General features: G+C 44.3%; 1 protein-coding gene across 1 annotated transcript in view; it reads right to left on the bottom strand.

Moving 5' to 3' along the window:
• MTF1 (metal regulatory transcription factor 1) overlaps nucleotides 1-16095 on the bottom strand; it is a 91003-nt gene extending 74908 nt beyond the window's left edge. The window contains exon 1 of the mRNA XM_077481818.1: nucleotides 14839-16095. Coding sequence (XP_077337944.1) covers nucleotides 14839-15255 — 417 coding nt within the window. The 5' untranslated portion in view covers nucleotides 15256-16095. The remainder of the gene's footprint in view (nucleotides 1-14838) is intronic.
• Nucleotides 16096-22690: the final 6595 nt, after the last annotated feature.

The raw sequence follows: 22690 nt of genomic DNA, 5'->3' as shown, positions 1-22690 counted from the left end.
AAAATTCGGAAATAGAAAACTGCTTGGTGAAAGGAATTTTCAGACAGTGTATGTGTTTTTTGTTCAGAAATTATATTCATTTTAAAAACAGAATGTTAAAAACAAGTGAAAATTTCAAAACCACATTCTTTCAGCGAACGTACAAGGAATTTTTCCTCTGAAAATTGATCCGTGTGGCCAGCATAAGGCTTGGTATGCAGTTTGCTTTTGTTTTGTTTCTGCAGTGCTTTTTCCTGTTCGTTCTGATTTTTGCGCATTTGATTTTGCTGTCATTTGAGTTTTTGCATTTTTTTTGGCCAATTTGTTGTTGGACAGATTAAAAAACACAAATTGCTGCAAAACCCATTATATGCATTTCTGCAGCTTCTCCATTGAAGTACATTGAACCAAAAAAAGCATTGTTTTGCATTAAAAAATAGTCTCTGACCGTTTACAAATACACAGAGGCTAAAAAAAGCATAGATGTGGACGTGTCCCATAGGAAACCATGTAAGTGAACTGTATTGCGTTTCTGCAAAAAGCACCAAAAAAAAAAAAAAAAACACATAGACGTGAAGCAGTTCTAAGACGTTTAGAGGGGTTAAAAAAAAAAAAAAACTAAAAGTAGCCCTTTATACTACAACAAAAAGCAGATAATCACTACTGTAAGGAGTTATTTTTTTTTTTAACTGTAGAACTGTGAAAATGGTTTTTACAGTAGCGATTTGCTATTTTTGTACTATAAAGGGCTAATTTTCATTTTTTTAACCCCATTATGTTACTGGCCGATTAATCGATTATGAGAATAGTAATCGATTAATTTCATAATCACTTAGTTGTCGATTAATCGATTAGTTGTTTCAGCCCTAAAGTACCACCAAAACAAAGCTCTATTTGTGTGAAAAAAAAATTATAAAAATGTAATTTGGGTGCAGTGTTGCATGACTGCGCAACTGTCATTCAAAACGTGACAGTGCAAAAAGCTGGCTTGGGCAGGAAGGGGGTAAAAGTGCCCGGTATTGAAGTGGTTAAACAACTATTGCGATGTTTTTCCTGTTAGCATTAACATGATTCTTGCTTGGTGCATTTGGCACACCATTAATCACGAATAGCATCGCAAGCACGACGCATGATTTTTGCAGGTTTTATGAACTCGTGCAAAATCGTGGGATTTCGTGTGCGCACACACACGACAATAGTGTGAATGTGGGTTTAGCTTATACAGGTCCTTCTCAAAAAATTAGCATATTGTGATAAAGTTCATTATTTTCTGTAATGTACTGATAGACATTAGACTTTCATATATTTTAGATTCATTACACACAACTTAAGTAGTTCAAGCCTTTTCTTGTTTTAATATTGATGATTTTGGCATACAGCTCATGAAAACCCCAAATTCCTATCTCAAAAAATTAGCATATCATGAAAAGGTTCTCTAAACAAGCTATTAACCTAATCATCTGAATCAACGAATTAACTCTAAAACACCTGCAAAAGATTCCTGAGGCTTTTAAAAACTCCCAGCCTGGTTCATTACTCAAAACCGCAATCATGGGTAAGACTGCCGACCTGACTGCTGTCCAGAAGGCCATCATTGACACCCTCAAGCAAGAGGGTAAGACACAGAAAGAAATTTCTGAACGAATAGGCTGTTCCCAGAGTGCTGTATCAAGGCACCTCAGTGGGAAGTCTGTGGGAAGGAAAAAGTGTGGCAGAAAACGCTGCACAACGAGAAGAAGTGACCGGACCCTGAAGAAAATTGTGGAGAAGGACCGATTCCAGACCTTGGAGGACCTGCGGAAGCAGTGGACTGAGTCTGGAGTAGAAACATCCAGAGCCACCGTGAACAGGCGTGTGCAGGAAATGGGCTACAGGTGCCGCATTCCCCAGGTCAAGCCACTTTTGAACCAGAAACAGCGGCAGAAGCGCCTGACCTGGGCTACAGAGAAGCAGCACTGGACTGTTGCTCAGTGGTCCAAAGTACTTTTTTCGGATGAAAGCAAATTTTGCATGTCATTCGGAAATCAAGGTGCCAGAGTCTGGAGGAAGACTGGGGAGAGGGAAATGCCAAAATGCCTGAGGTCCAGTGTCAAGTACCCACAGTCAGTGATGGTGTTGGTCCTCTGTGTTTTATCAAGGGCAGGGTCAATGCAGCTAGCTATCAGGAGATTTTGGAGCACTTCATGCTTCCATCTGCTGAAAAGCTTTATGGAGATGAAGATTTCATTTTTCAGCACGACCTGGCACCTGCTCACAGTGCCAAAACCACTGGTAAATGGTTTACTGACCATGGTATTACTGTGCTCAATTGGCCTGCCAACTCTCCTGACCTGAACCCCATAGAGAATCTGTGGGATATTGGGAAGAGAAAGTTGAGAGACGCAAGACCCAACACTCTGGATGAGCTTAAGGCCGCTATCGAAGCATCCTGGGCCTCCATAACACCTCAGCAGTGCCACAGGCTGGTTGCCTCCATGCCACGCCGCATTGAAGCAGTCATTTCTGCAAAAGGATTCCCGACCAAGTATTGAGTGCATAACTGAACATAATTATTTGAAGGTTGACTTTTTTTGTATTAAAAACACTTTTCTTTTATTGGTCGGATGAAATATGCTAATTTTTTGAGATAGGATTTTTGGGTTTTCAGGAGCTGTATGCCAAAATCATCAATATTAAAACAAGAAAAGGCTTGAACTACTTCAGTTGTGTGTAATGAATCTAAAATATATGAAAGTCTAATGTTTATCAGTACATTACAGAAAATAATGAACTTTATCACAATATGCTAATTTTTTGAGAAGGACCTGTAATCCCCAGATCCAAACATTTCTCTCTTTAGGAGACATTAGGTAGAAACACTGAGCTGTGCATAATTACAAAGCTACATCTGTAATGCTGCCACTCGTGGTTATCACATGGCTGCACGTTATGCATAAACATACACCAAAGTTAGTCTTTATGTTTTTTTGCAATGGAAGATAATTTTCAAACAGGTTATCAGTTCGCCGCATGTCTGGAATGCACTCCACCTCGCATGTCAAACTGAAACAGTGTAGCTTATCATTAAATGACCCACCCTCTCTTCTCTGGTTGTGTAAGAGTGGTAAAAAATACTGCACAGTCATACTTACAAAAGATTCAAAGGAAAAACAAAACAAAAAAACAGCACACAAATGGCCTTTTCTTAAAGTGGTTGTAAACCCTTACAAACCACTTTGATATACAGGGTAAGCCTAGATTAAGGCTTACCAGTAGGTGCAAGAAATATCTCCTAAACCTATACAGTTTAGGAGATATTTACTAAAAGACAGTCATGCGTGTAGACAGCGACGCGCAGACGCACTATCGCCGTTAGAAGCATGTCGTTAGTGGCGGCCCCCGTGCATGCGTGGGAGTGACGTCATCGCCACTCACAGCAGCGGGGCAGCAATACCTGGAAGAAGATGGAGGCTCCATACTACAGGGGACAGCAGTGACTTTGCTGGCTCCTGTGTCAGGTAAGTGACACATAATGGTAGTGATGCATAGTAGTCCATTATGCTTTACCTGTGCAGGGAGACAAAGAGGAAGTAAACCCATCAGGGTTTACTTCCTCTTTAAGCAGATAATGCAAAAGCAGGATAAAATTAGCTGTACTCATCAAAACAACTTTAGCAGATGCACAACCTTAGGCTCCAACCACACCTAGGCGTTTTTCTGCTCTAAGTCTCAGCTCTAAAAACACCCAACAAGACAAATCCCATTCACTTGAATGACCCCTGGTCACATCTGAGCGTTCTGTCGCCTAAAGCAAAACGCCCGTCACTCAAAAAAGTATAAGAGTTCCTGCAACATGGCTGTAGGCATTGAGGGGAGCCGCAACGACCATCGGCTGGAACCAAAAAGGTAATCAGAGCAAGAGAATGTCACCAGCACACTACAGATCTCCAGAAATAATCCAAAGCTTTTATTCAGTGATCACATTAAAACAGAAGCAACGTTTTTGGAGCCTCGACGGTGCTTCTGCTTTAACGATGCGATCGCTGAATAAAAGCTTTGGACCCGTTCTGGAGATCCATTGTGTGCTGGTGTCATTCTCTTGCAATGCACATCAACACGCATCTAAACCCATTATTGAAGGTTGACATGCATTATGACTTGAAGTGTTTTATGAGAAAACATATTAGACAAAAATGCAAAAGTGTGAACCCAGCCTGAGAACCTGTTCATATCTTGTCAGTAATATGCAATTGCTGTGCTGCCACTAGAATTCTGAATGGCACCCAGGGAACTATTACGGTAAGAGGCTAGGCACCTGCACTGCAGAGCAATACAAAGCTCATGCCATGGTGTGTTAGGGTTTTTTCCTTTTTTTGGGTCACGTCTGATTTTTCATGCGCTACCAATCCATTCATAATAGATGGGCTGCCTTAATGCAGCACGCCTTAACGCACAGTAAAAATGAAGAATGGTCCCGAAGGGTCGATATCCACTCAAAGTATTTTCAATAAATACACCACTGCATCAAATGGGGATGTTTTCTATCTACCTCCAATTACACGTTACATTCAACAGACATAAAATGCCATCATTATGTAGGATTCTACAATAACACCACACATATTGCAAAGTGTTTACATTTAAGGATATGCTGTCCAACTCATTCAATTTCTGTTCCTTATATTATCATCCAATTTTTATGAAAGTAAAGGATTTTCTGTGTCCCACATAATCATAATGGACAGCTTAACCAATAACATTCCTTCATTTAATCAGGACAATGCTTTTTTTTAATCTATGTATGCAGAGGCGTCACTAGGGTTGATGTCACCCATTAGCATAGACCCCCCTCAGTGCTAGTCACCCCCCCTCCCATCACGCGCCCAGCACATGTCCATCTAAGATACATTACACTTTTTAGACCTCAGAACTGCGCAGGATAGGCACAGCGGTGTGTCGCTCCCTGGACTCCCTCCTCCTGTCCTGTGTACATGTAAACAGAGAGGAGGGAGGAGGCAGTTTCGGTCCACAAAGAGACAGACACACAGATCAGTGTAGGCGATGCCGCTGCCCACAGGTGTCAACTCTCTGGCAGGTGTCACCCAGTGCAGCCCGCACCCCCCCTAGTGACGCCACTGTATACATGCTGTGATATCTACCCAACCACCTAATAGAACTGCACTAAGACCCCTTTCACACTGCCAGCGTTTCTCAGGTGCTACAACGCTAAAAATAGAGCCTGCATAGCGCCTGCAAAAAGCAACTCCAGTGTGACAGCCCGAGGGCTGTCACACTGGAGCGGTGCGCTGGCAGGGCGTCACAACGTCCTGCCAGCAGCTTCTTTGGAGCGGTGAACTCAATGCTCCTCCAGCGCTGCGCCTCATTGAAATGGGGCAGTGCTGCGATGGCGGCGTTTTGCGGGCGGATTTAACCCTTTTGTCTGCTAGCGGGGGGGTTAAAACTGCCCCACTAGTGGCCGAATAGAGCTACTAAAATGACAGTAAATCAGCGCTACAAATAGCGTCGCTTTACAGACGACGCCCCGGGGCGGTTCAGCGTGAAAGCCATCTAATTGTAGCCAGTATGGCAGGCATTAAACAACCAAGTACCGGCAAACAAGTGTGCTAGTTAAAGCGGTAGTAAACCCACAATTTATTTATTTATTTAACACCTGCAAAGCAAAAGGCATAATGAGCTAGTATGCACCGCATACTAGCTCATTAAGAAAAACGTACCTTAGAACGACGCCCCGACATCTGGCCTGATCCACGCCGAGGGAGCTGACATGCTCCCTCTGCGTTTCTTCCGGGCATCGCGGCTCCGGCGCTGTGAGTGGCCGGAGTCGCGATATCGTCACTCCCGCGCATGCCACTGCCGGATTTTCAAGCTGAGAATCCCCTTGTGCGCATGCGCTGCTGCAGTCAGTGGCGCATACCGAGGGGAATATCGGTTTAGGAGATATTTTTTTTTACCTACAGGTAAGCCTTATTATAGGCTTTCCTGTAGGTAAAATTTAAAAAATTGAGTATACAACCACTTTAAACCATGAGTATGCTTTCATGGGATTTTATAACAGAAACGAAGAAAAACTTTTTTGTTCCCCCAAATTTCGGTCTTTTTTAGTTTAGCAAAAAATGAAAACCACAGGAGGTGATCAAAATACCACCAAAAGAAAGCTCTATTTGTAGGAAGAAAATGATCAACATTTAGTTTGGGTACAGTTTTGTATGATCGTGCAATCGTCATTCAAATTTCAACAGCGCTGAAAGCTGAAAATTAGTTTGGGCAGGAAGGGGGGGAAAGTGCCCAATATTAAAGTGACCCTGTTACCAACCTGAAAAAAACAACAACTTGTATAATAACGTACTAGCATGCACCGCATACTGGTAGATTATGCGAGACTTCCCAACAAACAGAGCCCTCCAGCGCTGGGCTTCCATGTGGCCCCCCTCAGACCTCTCCTGCAGCTGTGGCACCCCCCTCTTATCCACCCCCTCTTTGTCTCTGCAGTCAGCAGCAGAGAGAAGTGGAGAACTCCTCTACCAGATCCACGCATCTCTATGCAGCCGTAGCACCCCCTCATTGTCGCCTCCCCTGGCCTCAGCATTTAGCAGGCACTGGCAGCAGACTCCAGCCCTTCTCTGGTCCTCCCCCAGACCCTGCATTTTCTGCTTCGCAGCCCCGCCTCCAGCTTCTTCTTGGCAGCAGCACATGGTCAAGGGGGTTACACTGTGACGTAAACGAGGGAGGGGTGCTCTGGCCATCTAGTCTTTCAGATACAACCTGCCCTTTGAGGGCAACCATAATGTTAGGCGCTAGAACAACTTAAATTCACAACCATGTTCAGGGGTGAAAAGGACTATGACCAAAGGGGCAGCTGTCCTAAGGTAAATAAGAATCTGGGGAGGGATTAAAGTAAAGTTCAGTTAATAAGGGCTAGAGATAGTGTCAGTTAAGCCCAGCACATACGCCTTGCAACAAAAACCCAAACGGAGATTACAAAACAAGTCAGACCATTCCTGCCTGTCCAGTCTTCACTATATAGCAGTGTAGACTCAGCACAATTCCTTTTCTACAATGAATCTTGCTTACAGCAGAAGAAACACTTCTTCAATTTAGCTTCTTTCTTCTGCAAACCTTTGGTTTCCTTGACCGAATGTTGATACATAGCACAACAAAAACTTCTACAAAGAACTAGCAAGTACATTCCAAGCTTTTTTTTTAAGAAAAACTAATGTATTCATCAGTTTAGTCCAATATACATTCTTCTACATATTTTTGGTTAAAAAAAAAAAAAAAAAAAAATAATCACAATAAGCATATATTGATTGGTTTGCACAAAAGTTATAGCGTCTGCAATCTATGTGAAAGATTAATGGCATCGCAGTGATCTGCGATTTTTAGAGATACTGAGACGGACAGATCAGAGACTTTTGACACTATCAGCATTTATACAGCGATCAGTGCTATAAAAATGCACTGATTACTGTGTAAATTTCACTAGCAGGGAAGTGGTTAACACTAGGGGCGATCAAGGGGTTGCGTGCTCCCTCAGTGTGTTCTCGCTGTTTTGGGATAGGACTGACTAGGAGAGGAGACATATTGTTTTTCCTACTTAGTAGGAACAAACAATATGGCTCCTCTCCTCTGACAGCACAGGAATTTGTATGCTTATACACAAATGCCCGTGCATGTGAACGCAAGTGGTCGCCGGCGATCGTGCCTGCCGGTCACGTGCATTGGTTCCCTCACCGTGCAGCAAGCGCGCCCCTCTGGTGGCCGAAAAAGGATAGGATGTACCAGTATGGGATTTCGCCCAGGGGAGCCATTCTGCTGCCATATATCTGCGTGACATGGTGGGGAACTGGTTAAAGCAGAACTATAGGCAAAACTTCCCCCCCCCCCCATTTTGGATAGAATAAGGTAGGGTTATAACCCCTGTAATTTATTTATTTTGCCATCTGTGTCCAATTGGGGAGATTTACCTTCACTTTCTGTCCATAGCCAAAACAGAAAGTGAGAGGAGTGAAAATGAAGGGGATTTCTTTGGGGTCCCCCAGGTCACCAGAAAAAGTGTCGCCACTGAAAGATTTCCCCTCTATTATTTTTCTGGGGATAAATAAAAATGTGGGATTTTTTTTTTTTTTTCAATAATGGTAAACAGGACAAACAGAGAGGTTTAATTTCCCCAACAGGGGCGCAGACAGCAATAATAATTTAACCACTTCCCACCCGATGGCTGGGTGGCACAGCTCTCCTTCTGTGTGGACGTCATATGATGGCCCTCCAGAATGAGGGCACGCATCGCGGTAATGGGTGACGTGGCCAATCTCGGTAAAGAGCCTCTGACGGAAGCTCTGTACCACGTGATCAGCTGTGTCCAATTACGGCTGATCATGATGTAAACAGGAAGAGCCATTGATCGGCTTTTCCTCACTCGCATCTGAGAGACGTAGTAGAGGAGAGCCGATCGGCTGCTCTCTTGATAGGGGGAGGTATGTGCTGATTGTTTATCAGCGCAGCCCCCCCAGATCACCAGGAATGGTCACCACACTGGATCTCAGGTATGCCACCTAGGGCTGCAACGATTAATCGATAATGAAAATCGTTGTCAACGTTATGTTATGACGCCGTATGTTACGAGGCACATCCGTGCCTCTCCTCTGATGTCAGCTCCCCACTGATCTTCTCAGCCCCACCCGCTGCTGCCTCAAGGGAACAGAGAGGCAAGAAGCAGCCGCCGGCTGCACACTGTGAAAGGTAGCAGCTAATATAACAGTAATATAAAACATGCACAGTACATGAATTTTTATGACAAGTGTCCCATCCTAAGGCTCCTAAGTATTCCTGGGGGGGAATAATCGTTAGTTGCAGCCCTAATGCCACCCTAGATCACCAGGGAAATGCCAATCAGTGCCCAGGTAGCTGCCAATGAGTGCCATCAGTGATGCCCAACAATGGCATTTATCAGTGCCACCCATAAATATCCATCAGTGTAGCCTTTCAGTGCCCAGTGTCACCTATCAATGATGCATACCCGTGCCACCTATCAGTGCCACCTCATTTTATAACAAACAAAAATTTTTTTTTTTTTTTTTTTTATTTGTTTAGCAAAGAAAAAAAAAAAACGCAGAGGTGATCAAATACCACCAACAGAAAGCTCTATTTGTGGGAACAAAATGATAAAATTCTGTTTGGGTGCAGTGTAGCATGACCGCGCAATTGTCATTTAAACAGCGACAGTGCTGAAAGCTGAAAATTGGCTTGGGCAGGAAGGGGGTGCAAGTGCCCTGCATTGAAGTAGTTAATATGTATGTTCTAATCTCTCTCCACGCTATCCAAAACTAAAAAAAAAATATTTTGCCTTTTGTTGTATTTTAACTAAGGGCCCATTAAAGCCATTAATAGAGCAAGCCACAACACACATCTTTTAATACACTTGTACATGGCAATAGGCAGCCAGCCAACTATTGTGGGCTTTAGGGCAGGTGAGCTGTAGTACATTGTAGGTGTGCATTGGAGGTGCAATTGGAGACACAAATCTACAGTGTGTTGGGTGCACTGCGGTAACACTCATCAGGATATGAGTTATATGGAAATCCTCAGCGTTCCAGCGTATCTGTAGATATTTCAAGAAAAACAATTGAGACTGTTGCCCAGTGTACACCAATTATGACTTGCTGTGATCTTCCAGATATGTCCATCAGTTGTCAGTAAACCACGTAAAAAGATGTTCACCTACAGTACCTGTCCCAATGCAATTTTCCATCATTTTAGAAAACCACATTTTAGGTGGCAAGAATAGCTTCTGACTACCAAAGGCACTTCCTAACTTCATAAAGTAGTAGTAACCGCTGCACTAAAAAAGAAACACATTTAGCACTTTCCCCTGCATAATAATAGCCTAATGTGCTAGTATGCATGGGGGAGTGCACAATGCTGATGGTGATGGGAGGGGGTGGGCTGATTGACAGTCTCAGCTTTGTTCTGTGTGAAGGGGGGGTGCCCCTTCCCTTCAATCAGCTCTCAGAGCTTCCCTCACCGAGCTCTGCAGCCTGTAACTTCAGCTCTCCGCCCCCTTTTTTTCTGAACTCTCAGACAAGCTTTAAAATTCAGCACTTTAAACAGATGTAGAGAAGAGAGTGCTGCAGATAGACAGGTACAACATATGAAGGAGGGTTTGTTTCATCTCTGTGTATCACCTGAGGCTAGTCACTTCACTGGGTATATGGAAGGGTTTACAACCATTTTAACCCCTTCTGCAGCTCCCCCCTAGTACTTTTCATATAGATCATATTCAGTCCTCTGAGCCATCCTCTATGTGTCCTGCCCATCAATGCACAGCATCTGCCCCAAAAATGTCGTTGCCCATGATTTCCAATGACTACCATTCATATTAGTACGACTTCAATTCGTGCCGACTTTGAAGTAGTCCCTGCACTACTTTAGTCCAACTTTGATCCTACTTCAGCCCATTGAATATCACTGTATCAATATCAAGTCGGCTCAAAGTCAGATCCCAGTCTTAACTGATCCGACTTTGGCATGAGACTTGTTCTCTGATGATCTTGAAGGGGATTACCATGTTAAATAAAAAATGGCATGGGTTCCCCCCTCCATGAGCATACCAGGCCCTTCAGTCTGGTATGGATTTTAAGGGGAACCACCGCACGCCGAAAGAGGGATACCAATCCATACCAGACCCTTATCCAAGCACACTGCGCCCCCCACCCCAAAGCACCTTGTCCGCATGTTGATTAGGATAAGGGCCTTTTCCCAACAACCCTGGCCATTGGTTGTCAGGGTCTGCGGCGGGGGGGGGGGGGGGGGGGGGCTTATCAGAATCTGGAAGCCCCCTTTAACAAGAGGGTCCCAGATACTCATCCACATAGGGTGGGGGGGCGGTATCGGGTGCATTGTACCCCTACCCATTCACCTGGCAAAAAAAAAGTGTCAAAAATAGAAAACACAGAGCAGGCTTTTAAAGCAATTTATTAGGCAGCTCTGGGGTCTCTTCTGACTTCTTCTCTGGCAACGTCTTCTGCCTCTGCTGGTTCTTCTCCGTTGATATCTTCTAGCCCTCTCCGGTTCTTCTCCCCGTCTTCTGCATCTGCTGGGTCTTCTCTGCCATCTTCTCCCTCTGTTCTTCCGATGTCAACTCAACGCTCTCCCGCTCTAATGTGGGTGCGTGGTGTGCCACTACTTATATTGGCATGAGGCAGGGTCACCACCACCCATCATGCCCTGGGTGGTGACATAATGGGGCAGGGCCTCCGGATAATGTCACATGGTGACCCCACCCCATGCCAATATAAGTAGTGGCACACTGTGCACCCAGCATTAGAGTGGAAGAGAGCATCGAGTCAACATCAGAAGAAGATCAGAGGGAGAAGATAGCGGAGAAGACCCGGCAAAAGAGCGAGAAGATGGGAGGAGAAGACCAAGCAGAGGCAGTAGACAGCGGACAGAGGGAGAAGAACCAGAGAGGGCTAGAAGACATCAGCGGAGAAGAAACGACAGAAGACGTCGCCAGAAGAACCAGAGAAGAAGTCGGAAGAGACCCCTGAGCTGCCTAAAGAATTACTTTTAAACATGTGTTCTGTTTTATTTTTGACACTTTTTTTTTTTTTTTTTTTTTTTTTTTTTAGGTGAATGGGTAGGGGTACAATGTATCGATACTCATTCACATAGGGTGGGGGGCCGGGATCGGGGGGGGCTTGTTAAAGGGGGCTTCCAGATTCCGATAAACCCCCCCTGCCTGCAGACCCCCGACAACCAGCGACCAGGGTTGTCGGGAAGAGGCCCTTGTCTTCATCAACATGGGGGAGAAGGTGTTTTGGGGTGGGGGGCGCAGGGACCCCCGTGCCTCAAAAGCACCCACCCCCCCCCATGTTGAGGGCATGCGGCCTGGTACAGTTCAGGAAGGGGGCTCGTCCCTACCCCCTTTTCTGACCTGCCGGGCTGTGTTTTTTTTCGGATAAGCATCTGGTATGGATTTGGGGGGAACCCATGCCATTCTTTTCTACATTGGTATGAATCTTTAGGGGGAATTCCACACACAGACAGTGCCTGGTATTGTCAGGGATGAAAGTTGGATCCCTGTTCATTGAAGTCGGACTTCAAGTAGTAGAGCAGTCGGATCCACAGTTGTACGACTGTTTTGTCAAAATCGCGCCCTTTGAAGTCGTGGTAGTGTGAAAGGGGCCTAAGGCTCTTCACTCTTCTGCGGCCCAAAATCGCAGGACATGTGAAATGCCATGTAACTCTATGAGAGCCATTTCAACTGACACTACTGAATACGCTGCTACTTCAGAAAAAGGTTCCTGCACTACTCTGATCCGACTTTGACAGGACTTCAACACCTGAGAACTTACTTTGTCTAAGGTCCCTTTCACACTACCACGACTTAAAAGTCACGCAATTTTCCAGTGATTTCAGGGTTTGCCTGTGTAACTTGCATCAAAGTCAGACCAAAGTAGTGCAGGGACTACTTTGAAGTCATACTAATATGAATGGTTGTCATTGGAAATCATGGAGAATGACTTGTCATGCGACTTTGCAGTCCTAAATCGTAGGACAAGTCATACAAATGTGAAAGGGGACGAAGCCTGACACTTTAGCGGGATTGTCACAAGAGTCAGAGATGACCTGAATTTGTAAGTCTTTTTATAGACTATAGCAATGTTGGGTACAGCTGATGACTTCATTGTCTTGATAAAGTGTGGGTGTACATGAAATGGTGTTTGGCAGCGGGATCCTTTGATATGTAACTATTCTCAGCAATAAAAAGGGAGTAATCAGCCGCGACCGTCGTCCCGCAAAGCTATTTTCTGTGAAAAGCTAACTAACCCTTTCATCTGCAATATGGTGGGCACCGCAGATCCTTGGGCAGTATGGATACAAAGATAACAGCTGAGTTGGTGAAAGGCATTGCTATTCCTGTGGCTGTGATCTGTTACCTTTCAGCAAAGGCTATGAGACCGATGCTTTTGCAATGGGGATATCAGTAGGATAGGTTACAAAATCTGGCCCTATCAGTACCACAACAAGAGGCACAGTGTTGGCATCACTTATCTCGTTTGGGTGGAGATGGCAAAAAAGATATTATGAAACAATTTGCCCTGACCAGCTGTTGGGTCACACCTGCATATCTGCTCATTCTCCAGTAGGTGAGGGCAAATTAAAATGTAACATCCAAACCTTTTTTTTCCCCTACTTCAGACATACTAAAGATAAAGACTGAGCGCTCTGTTAAAACTGAACAAAAAGAATTATCATGGTAGATGGGCTCTTGACATTAGGTGCTCGTATGCACAGAATACAAAACACCCTCCTCCACCACTTTTTCCAGACGATTGATGGCTACTAACAAGGAGGAGGAGGAGTTGCAGGAGGTACACTGTCCCCCAACTCTGTACATTGCATTGGCCAGCAAAGAAATCACTAAGAGACAGGGAAAATGATCTTTGATAAAAGCATCTTTTGGATGTCTCTTATGCAAAAAAAAAAAAAAAATGTATTGAAGGAAAGAAAATTGCTCACCTTCCCAATCAACAGTCAGTGTTGATGGGGGGAATCCCTCCTGCTGTGCTATTTTATTCTGACAGATGGAGGTTTCCCAGCCTTCAGAATACAATGATCACTGCTGGCCGCTATAGCCGGCTAAATCAAGTAGGACACACTCCTGGCAGCTACTGCTTGACCGATACAGTTATCTGCTTCTTGTATAATGTTTCCATCCCTACTCACTCTTTGCTGCCTTTCTCCTGTACAGCATGGTACCACCAAGACAAGCCACTGCTGTCAATCACAGACAGTGAGCCAACAAGGAGAGAGCAGGGGGGCAGGGCCAAGCCATGGCTCTATGGGTCTTATGGATGGGAAGAGCCAGAAGCACCAGCAGGGGACATGAGAAGAGGATTGTGGCTGTTCTGTGCAAAACCACTGCACAGAGCAGTTTTTTTTTTTTTTTTTAATCGGAACCTTTAATAACACTTCAATCCTTATGCTGCTAGCGTTAGTAAATAGATAGAAAAGCAAAGCACATTTATTTGTTTTAAACTTTTTTTCTACATTTCTTCAATTACTTGCTGGTTTCCTGGACTAGGCAACTGAAGTCATTCATCCCAGGAGTCTATAGGAGGGGAGGAATGGCTTTTCCCAGCTAAACACTCCTTCCAGCCTGCATGCCTGGGCTATGGGCAGATGGAGTCCAGAAAGTAAATGCTACATTAAATTGCCATGGCCAAAAATGCAAGGGAGGTGTTTTTCAAAGTGATTTCTCTGCAAAATAAAGCAAAGAGACATGGATGGATGGTGGGGGAGGGTTGCACCGTTACCGTTTTTTCTTTTTTTTTTTTAACAAGTGAGTGACGATTCTTTCAGTCAAGTATTGGTACCTTTGTGGTGCGATTTGAGCCCATACAAAATGAATGGACTCAAATCACACTGCAAAGAATTGCATGCAGTTTCGGGCACTGCTCCTGCGTGAACCCAGGCTGAAGTCACTATGATAAGCCTGGGCTCATGCAGGAGAGGTGGGCAAAACCGCAGTGCAGAGTGCGATTTGAGTCCATTCATTTTGTATGGGCTCAAATCTGTTTCAGGTATCGGAGCATTTGCACGACCGGTATCAGTGCACCCCTAGATGGAGGCGTTTGCTTTGAATAATAAAAATGTGAAGAGCCTTTTTGGGTTGTGATGCTCAGATGCAGTGTAGGTCCACAAAAAAAATCAAACAGGATTTTTGCTTGTTCATGATTGGACAATGAGCAGAGCCTCACCACATTCACTAACCTTCCCTTTGAAAAGGGAACAGCCTTCAGTAAACCAACCCCAATGAATTTTGCTAGCTCGTTACCTCTTCTGTATTCAACCCACCTCTTTTTGTTTGGTCTCCGGGCATTCAGAATGTAGCGTCAAAGTCGCCCCTTCAATGTTCCTTGGCATTAACATAGAGCCAGGGTTAATGGTAAAGTGAATCTGGTCCGGAGAAATGATGTGCTGAACATATCCTTGCGACATGGCATCCTGCTCAGACATAAGCAGCAATCCTTCCTCATTGGCGGCATCCAAGAAAGGCAAGTTAGACCCCACATTGGCATCATCGTCCTCCTCATCTTCCTCTTCCTCAGACGGCTGCTGGTCTTGCTCTATGAGGACGGTGGTGGTATCATAAACGGTGCCCCCCGTATCCCGCCCTCCCTTCTCCAAAAGCCACTTCCTCATCTTGTCCTCCGAACACAGGCCATCCTCCTCCATGGACATCAGAGCCAGTTCTGGACTATTCTCCCCCATGATCCGATTCAACAAGTCAGCGACACTTCATCTGTCACAGATGGACCTTCCCACGTTAGGAAAAATAAAAAACGGGACGCCACATGTTCATGGGACAACATGGATTAACCCCTAAAATTAAAAAAAAGGATCAATTGATGTGTTGTCTAGAAAAAAAAAAACACGTCCAAGTCCAAAAAATATATATAAATATATATATTAAAAAAAACAAAAACAGGAATGTAGCAGTGTTAAAGAAAGTCACATCCAGATGCGTCTTCTGGCCATGTTTACATAATCCAAAGGTTTTCTACAATCAGATCAGGTTTTCCCCCACATAGTAAATATATATAGGTTGGAATTAGGTTTGCTTGAACGGTCCAATGAATTATCTGTAGCTGAACTTAGCACAATGTTTGCCCTTTTCCTCCATTAAACACAATTGTGTGACTTGTAGCCAGGCAGGGACAGTGTGACAAGACCCTACACACACCCCGCTCCTGGACATAGTGCTGGCTGAGGCTCCAGTCTTCGGAGAACACTGAAGGGGTCACTTTGTCAGCAGTCCCTTAGGCAGGGAACCCCCTTGGCTCTCCTCATGAGTAGAAGAGGGACAGCAGTCAACTATCACACTCCCCCGGGCACACGACAGCCGCTTCCCTCCATACACGGCGCTACGACTAAGGAGGCTGAAGAGGAGAAGCTCCCTCACAGAAAGTACGCACTGCTCCCACTAATCTCCGGCCTGCTGTCCTCCACTCATGCCCGAACAGCGCCACTTCCTGATCCGCTTCCTTCACCTGAACATCAGGAGAGACGGAGAGCAGGAAGGGACATACTGCCAGAAAGCGAAAGAGCCGAGAGGTCACGTGAGGAGAGAGCGTGAGAACGTGGGAAGGAGCGCAGCATGTGACAGGAGACGTTTCCTTGGCAACGGGGTCGTGGTTGCGGTGACGGCGCAAGTCGTGACTTGCGAACAGAGCGCCCTCTGTCGATCGTTTCAGAACCGGCGCCTTTACTCGATAAGCGGCTGCAAACTTCACCTCGCACATGCGCACTTTTGCATAGGGAAGGGTTGAAATGCAGTCCATGCACCTCCTTGAGCGCGTTTTTTTAAACCACGCATTTACAAAACTGACTGTCAATGCATGGCACAGCAAGCACAAGTTTTATGGGGTCTTTCCTAAGGCTTGGTTCACACCTTTGCAGATTGCTTTTGATCCATTTCTGCAGTGTTTTTGTTTTCTTGTCAAAGAATTTTATTGAGATTACATAGTTGCCAACATTGTAAAAAAAAATAAAAAATTAGGGACAATTTTTTGGGCTGTAGTCACATTATAATTAGGGGGCAGGGGCATGCATTTGTAGGCGTGGTATAGAGAAAAATTAAAAATGTGGCGTGCTGCACTGAAAATGGGCGTGGTTTATGTGGAATGGTGAGCGTGGCTCAATGGGGTGTGGTTAGAGTCTGAGATGAATGAGGGATGGAGGGACAGCAGCTCCAGATCCTATACCACATTAGAAATATGTGTATTCCAGAGTTTAACAGATAAAGATACCCCAAACACTTGTTGGCGCTTCAATCATCCGGCTCCATTGTTGTCATGGTGTTAGGATGATTGAAGCGCATTATTTCTATTATTACATTGTAATATAGAATGAAATAATTCAACTCACCATAATGTAGAATCAGTGGGACCCCTGAGTGTGTCACCTGCCACATCGCCTACCACCAGGTGCCCCCAGCAGAGTCTGTCCTTACATTAGGTGCCGCCAGAAGAGTCCGTCCTTGCATCAGGTGCCCCCAGCAGAGTCCGTCCTTGCATCGGGTGCCCCCAGCAGCGGAGCCCCTCCTCACATCAGGTGTCCCCAGCAGAGTCCGTCCTTACATCAGGTGTCTCCAGCAGCGGAGCCGCTTATTACATCTGGTGTCCCCAGCAGCGGAGCCCCTCCTCACATCAGGTGTCCCCAGCAGAGTCCGTCTTTACATCAGGTGTCTCCATCAGTGGAGCCCCTTCTTACATCTGGTGTCCCCAGCAGCGGAGCCCCTTATTACATCAGGTGTCCCCAGCAGCGGAGCCCCTTCTTACATCAGGTGTCTGTTCTCAATAAATACAGAGCCATAGATCATTCATTTGGCAGAGTGTGCAGGAATTGAGTGATCAGGTAACAGCCTATGTGGATGGAGCTGTAATATTGAAAACAGGAGAAGTATGTCCTGGGTGCTGTAAAGCTCATAATACACTATACAATCTGATTGTACAATCCCATTTAGATCTACCATCAACTATGTAGTGCAAGGGCCTGCCTGACTGGATGCAGAGTGATTAGATAGTGTGTCCCCCTATTATATAGTTTTGGTAAATCTAAAGTAGATTTAGATCAGATTGTATAGTATTTGGCCACCTTTATACACCTAAAATTAACTAGCTGTGTTTTCAGTGCCATTAATTGTTAACGTCACACCAAATGCATAGGCAAACACATTTTGCCACGTGAAAAAATTAGTAACAAATGCAGCAAACCACACAATTAAACACATGCAACCCACAACACACCAAAATGTAAAAAAAATCAACAGGATGCCTTATGTGTGTCATGGGAAAAACAAACCACAAAACACATGCTCCCACTACGCTAAGTGTTAATGGGGCCTGAAAGTGAAATTGGTGTGTTTACACAAGAACAATGAGCGCCCATTCACATCTGTGCATTTCTGAACTCATGGCAAACCACACAGAAAATGCGCGATTTGACATGCGTTTCAGAAATGCCCTGCAAATGTACCAAAAGCACAGTAAAAAAAAACCCATGCTAAAAAAAGGTCTGGAGCTTCTTTGGGGCAATTGTTGTATGTAGGGCAGCCCTTTCAAGTGAATGGTATGGAAATGGAAAAAATACCACGCTATCTTAATAAACCCTAATGGCAGCAGCTCAATTATGTGAGATATACACAAAAAAATAAATAAAAAAAATGTAGAAAAAGCTGTGCAAATTAAACAAAAATAAACCAAGGAATATTAGTGATGAATCAACCTGGTGCCAAGACATAAAAGTGTATATAACAATATGTGACCAAAACTCAGTTTGATAAACAGACACCGCCTCGTGTGATCCACCACCACATGAATAACGCGCTTACCAGAGGGCAAGCTTGGATAAGCCTGTATGATGGATTAACACCCAGACACCAAACCAGCAGTGTCCCCTCTCTGTAGAAAGCACCAAGGGTAAGCCAGGGATTCGGCAGGTACACGGAGCACACACCAATCAAGGGCTCATAGGGATGGAAGATGGTCAACCATAGTGTGAATCCATATAGACAAATTTATTAGATATAAAAAAAATTGCATTTACAAGAAATAAGTGAAAAAAGGCATCCATTAAAAGCAGTTCACCAGGCCGGCTTGCATACACCCGTTCACAAAGGGGTCGCGATGATGTCAGCGCGTCAACCTCCCAACGTATGTTTCGTTTCGTGATAGCCTAAAATATTAACCTGGTTATGTCCTGCTATGGCTTTGACAGTGGGATGTAGGAAAGAACTTTCTATGTTTTTTTTAAGAACAGTTACAATCACGGGATAGGTCTTTTCTCGCCATCTCCTGGTGTCCCTTTAAACAGGTGTTATTAGCAGGAGGCGATGTTTGTATTACATTACGCTGTGATTGGCTCTCATTGCAATCACATGCTTGCTTAGTACCTCTGCCCCCATGGACGGATATGTGTGACAGTTGGTCGTTAAGACCCACCTGCCCTTACATTTTATATATGCGTTACAGCTACAGGAAAAGGTTAAAACGAATAGAAAAACATCTACAATGTGTATACACAGTTACAACAAATCATCTCTGTAAAAATGTCTTTTTCTGGCACGCACTGTGAAAATAAACATAACGTTGCTGCTGTTGGAAGTTGTCCAGTACTATTCAAAGAGGCTTTTCATTAAATGAAGCTGCTAAGCAGGCTCATGGCTACCACTACTTAGAGCCATTCAATATTTTTTTTTTTGTTGGCATGACTCAGCCTGGCTTTGAAAACCCATGTGTGCTGTATTGTGCTGGAAAAAGTTGGGATACTAGGAAAAGTACTAATCTCATTGGTCTATATTTTACACTAAATAGAGCTTCCCAAATAATAGAGTGAAGGTGGAGAACCTCTTTAGAGTGGAGTGCTGGATTAACAGCATAACACACTGCTGAAATAAAAATATTTGAACCTTCAAAATTAACTAACCTCAAAAAGTGAAGAATTGTCTTGAAAAAGTATTCATACCCCTTGAAATTTTCCACATTTTGTCATGTTACAACCAAAAACGTAAATGTATGTTTTTTGGGAATTTATGTGATAGACCAAGGGTCTCCAAACTATGGCCCTCCAGTTGTTCAGGAACTACAATTCCCATAGTTATGTCTGTGAATGTCAGAGTTTTACAATGCCTCATGGCATGTGTAGTTCTGCAACAGCTGGAGGGCCGTAGTTTGTACATCCCTGTGATAGACCAACACAAAGTGGCATATAATTGTGAAGTGAAAGGAACATGATAAATGGTTTTCAATTTTTTTTTACAAATAAATATGTGCAAGTGCTTTTGTGGATGTCTCTACCAGCTTTGCTCATCTAGAGAGTGACACGTTTGCATATTCTTCTTTGCAAAATAGCTCAAGCTCTGTATTGTGAACAGCAATTTTCAAGCCTTGCCACATATTCTCAATTGGATTTAGGTCTGGACTTTGACTGGACCAGTCTAACACATGAATATGCTTTGATCGAAACCATTCCGTTGTATCTCTGGCTGTATGTTTAGGGTTGTTGTCTTGCTGGAAGGTGATCCTCTGCCCCAGTCTCAAGTCTTTTGCAGACTCTAACAGGTTTTCTTCTAAGATTGCCCTGTATTTGGCTCCATCCAGCTTCCCATCAACTCTGACCAACTTCCTGTCCCTGCTGTAGAAAATCATCCCAACATGATGCTGCCACCACCATGCTTCATGGTGGGAATGGTGTGTTCAGGGTGATGTGCAGTGTTTTGCTTTTAGGCCAAAAGGTAAAATTTTGGTCTCATCTGACCAGTGCGCCTTCTTCCAAATGTTTGTTGTGTCCCCCACATGGCTTCTCGCAAACTGCAAATGGGACTTCTCATGGCTTTCTTTCAACAATGGTTTCTTCTTGCTATTCTTCCACCAAGGTCTGGATTTGTGGAGTGCACGACTAATAGTTGTCCCATGGACAGATTCTCCCACTTGAGCTGTGGATCTCTGCAGCTCTTCCAGAGTTACAATGGGTCTCTTGGCTGCTTCTCTGTTAAATGCTCTCCTTGCCCGGCCTGTCAGTTTAGGTGGACGGCCATGTCTTGGTAGGTTTGCAGTTGTGCCATACTCTTTCCATTTTCTGATGATGGATGAACAGTGCTCTGCAAGATGTTCAAAGCTTGGGATATTTTTTGTAACCTAACTCTGCTTTAAACTTCTCCACAACTTTATCCATGACCTGTCTGGTGTGTCCCTTGGCTTTCATGATGCTATTTGTTCTCTCTAGTTCTCTTGCAAACCTCTTAGGGCTTCACAGAACAGCTGTATTTATCCTGAGATTAAATTATACACAGGTGAACTCTATTTACTAATTAGGTGACTTCTAAAGGCAATTGGTTCCACTAGATTTTGCATAGGGGTATCAGAGTAAAGGGGGCTGAATACAAATGCACACCACACTTTTCACATATTTATTTGTAAAAAAAAAAAGTGAAAAAACATTTATAATTTTCCTTCCACTTCACAATTATGTGCCACTTTGTGTTGGTCTATCACATAAAATCCCAATAAAATACATTTACATTTTTGGTTGTAACATGACACAATGTGGAAAACCTCAAAGGGTGTGGATACTTTTTCACAGCACTGTATGTTGTAGGGAAAATGTAGTAATGTTATTTGAGCCTTAGCAGTACAATAAAAAAATGAAATTCTGGCAGTGCATTTCCCAATAGCTGTATGTCTGCTGCCTCTAACTGCCAATCTCAGTTATTTATAGTGAGATTTAGTGATAGCACTACTGTGTTTCTCTCACTGTTGTTCTAGCTAAAAGCTATGGCATGAGGAATCAGCCCTGTCTCTACCAAGATTGTTTTTTTTTCCCATTATAAATATGCTTCTAGAATATATATTTTATGTGAGTTACCTCTCAATAATTGCCTAAAACATTCTTCTGCAATAGTATTATAGTGATGGTTAAAGCGGAGGTCCATCCTAAAGTGGACCTTCCGCTCATTGGAATCCTCCCCCCCTCCGGCGCCACAATTGGCACCTTTCAGGGGGGAGGGGGGTGCAGGTTCCTGTACAGTACAGGTATCTGCACCCACTTCCGGCGTAGATTCTGCAGAAGGTACGCCCCTTTCCGCAGAATCTACGCCCCTTTTCCGAAAGTCTCCCGCTGCCTGCTGGGAAACACACGGATCTCAGAGACAGCGGGGACCATCCTTATCGCGCAGCGCGACTCGCGCATGCGCAGTAGGCAACCGGGAAATGAAGCCGAAAGACTCCACTTCCTGATTCCCACACCCAAGATGGCGGCGGCAGCACCCGAGAGAGACGATCGAGAGATCGGCTTCGGGTGCCGACATCGCGGGCGCGCTGGGCGGGTAAGTGTCACTATTTTAAAAGTCAGCAGCTGCAGTATTTGTAGCTGCTGGCTTTAAAAAAAAAAAAAAAAAACGTGGACTCCCGGTGGACTCCCGCTTTAAGGCTGATTTTTTTTTCAATAACAAGCATATCATACCTACCTGGTCTGTGCAGTGGTTTTGCACAGAGCAGCCCCAATCCTCTTCATCCCTCCTGCTAAGTCCCCCAATAGCAAGCAGCTTGCTATAGTGGCTCCCAAGTAGCGGGAGCCAATGGAAGGGGGGGGGGCTATTTCACACAGACCGTTTTTTTTTTTTTTAAAACCTTCATGCATAGAATCCATGAAGGTTAAAAAAAACAACTTGAGCATTTACATTTACAACTATTTTCCTCTATAAGATTTTTTTCAGTGTCTGATATAAAAAAAGAAAAAACCTAGGCCTTAGACCTAACTTTAAAGCCCCTCCGCTCATAACCCCCCCATGCTTGAAATATGTTTGGATAACACTTCGGTAGGGCAGGGCTGTCTTAATAGCATCATGGGACCCTGGGCAAAGGAATGTACTGGCCCCTACCAGCCTACCCCAAGTTACGCACCTACTCTCAAGAATTAAAGTATAAATAATATAGTATAACAATATAAAAAGCATTCCATAAATCAAAGACTAATCAACACAAAGGGGTGGAGGCAGAAGGGCACAGTACAGGGAAGTCAAGAGGGTATGATACTGCAATCAGGAGGGCACAGTACAGGTTCCAGGATACTGCTCAGAACACAGCCAACCTGGGACAGCTTAGTAAAAAGCGTGACTGGTCTGCCAAATACGGGACAGTTGGCAAGT

Source organism: Lithobates pipiens, unplaced genomic scaffold (genome assembly GCF_037356315.1).
Source record: "Lithobates pipiens isolate NorthernLeopardFrog02 unplaced genomic scaffold, aLitPip1_a1.2 Scaffold_16, whole genome shotgun sequence".
Lineage (NCBI taxonomy): Eukaryota > Metazoa > Chordata > Amphibia > Anura > Ranidae > Lithobates > Lithobates pipiens.
Note: the sequence above shows the minus strand (reverse complement) of the source record. Positions and strands in the feature narration are given on the sequence as shown.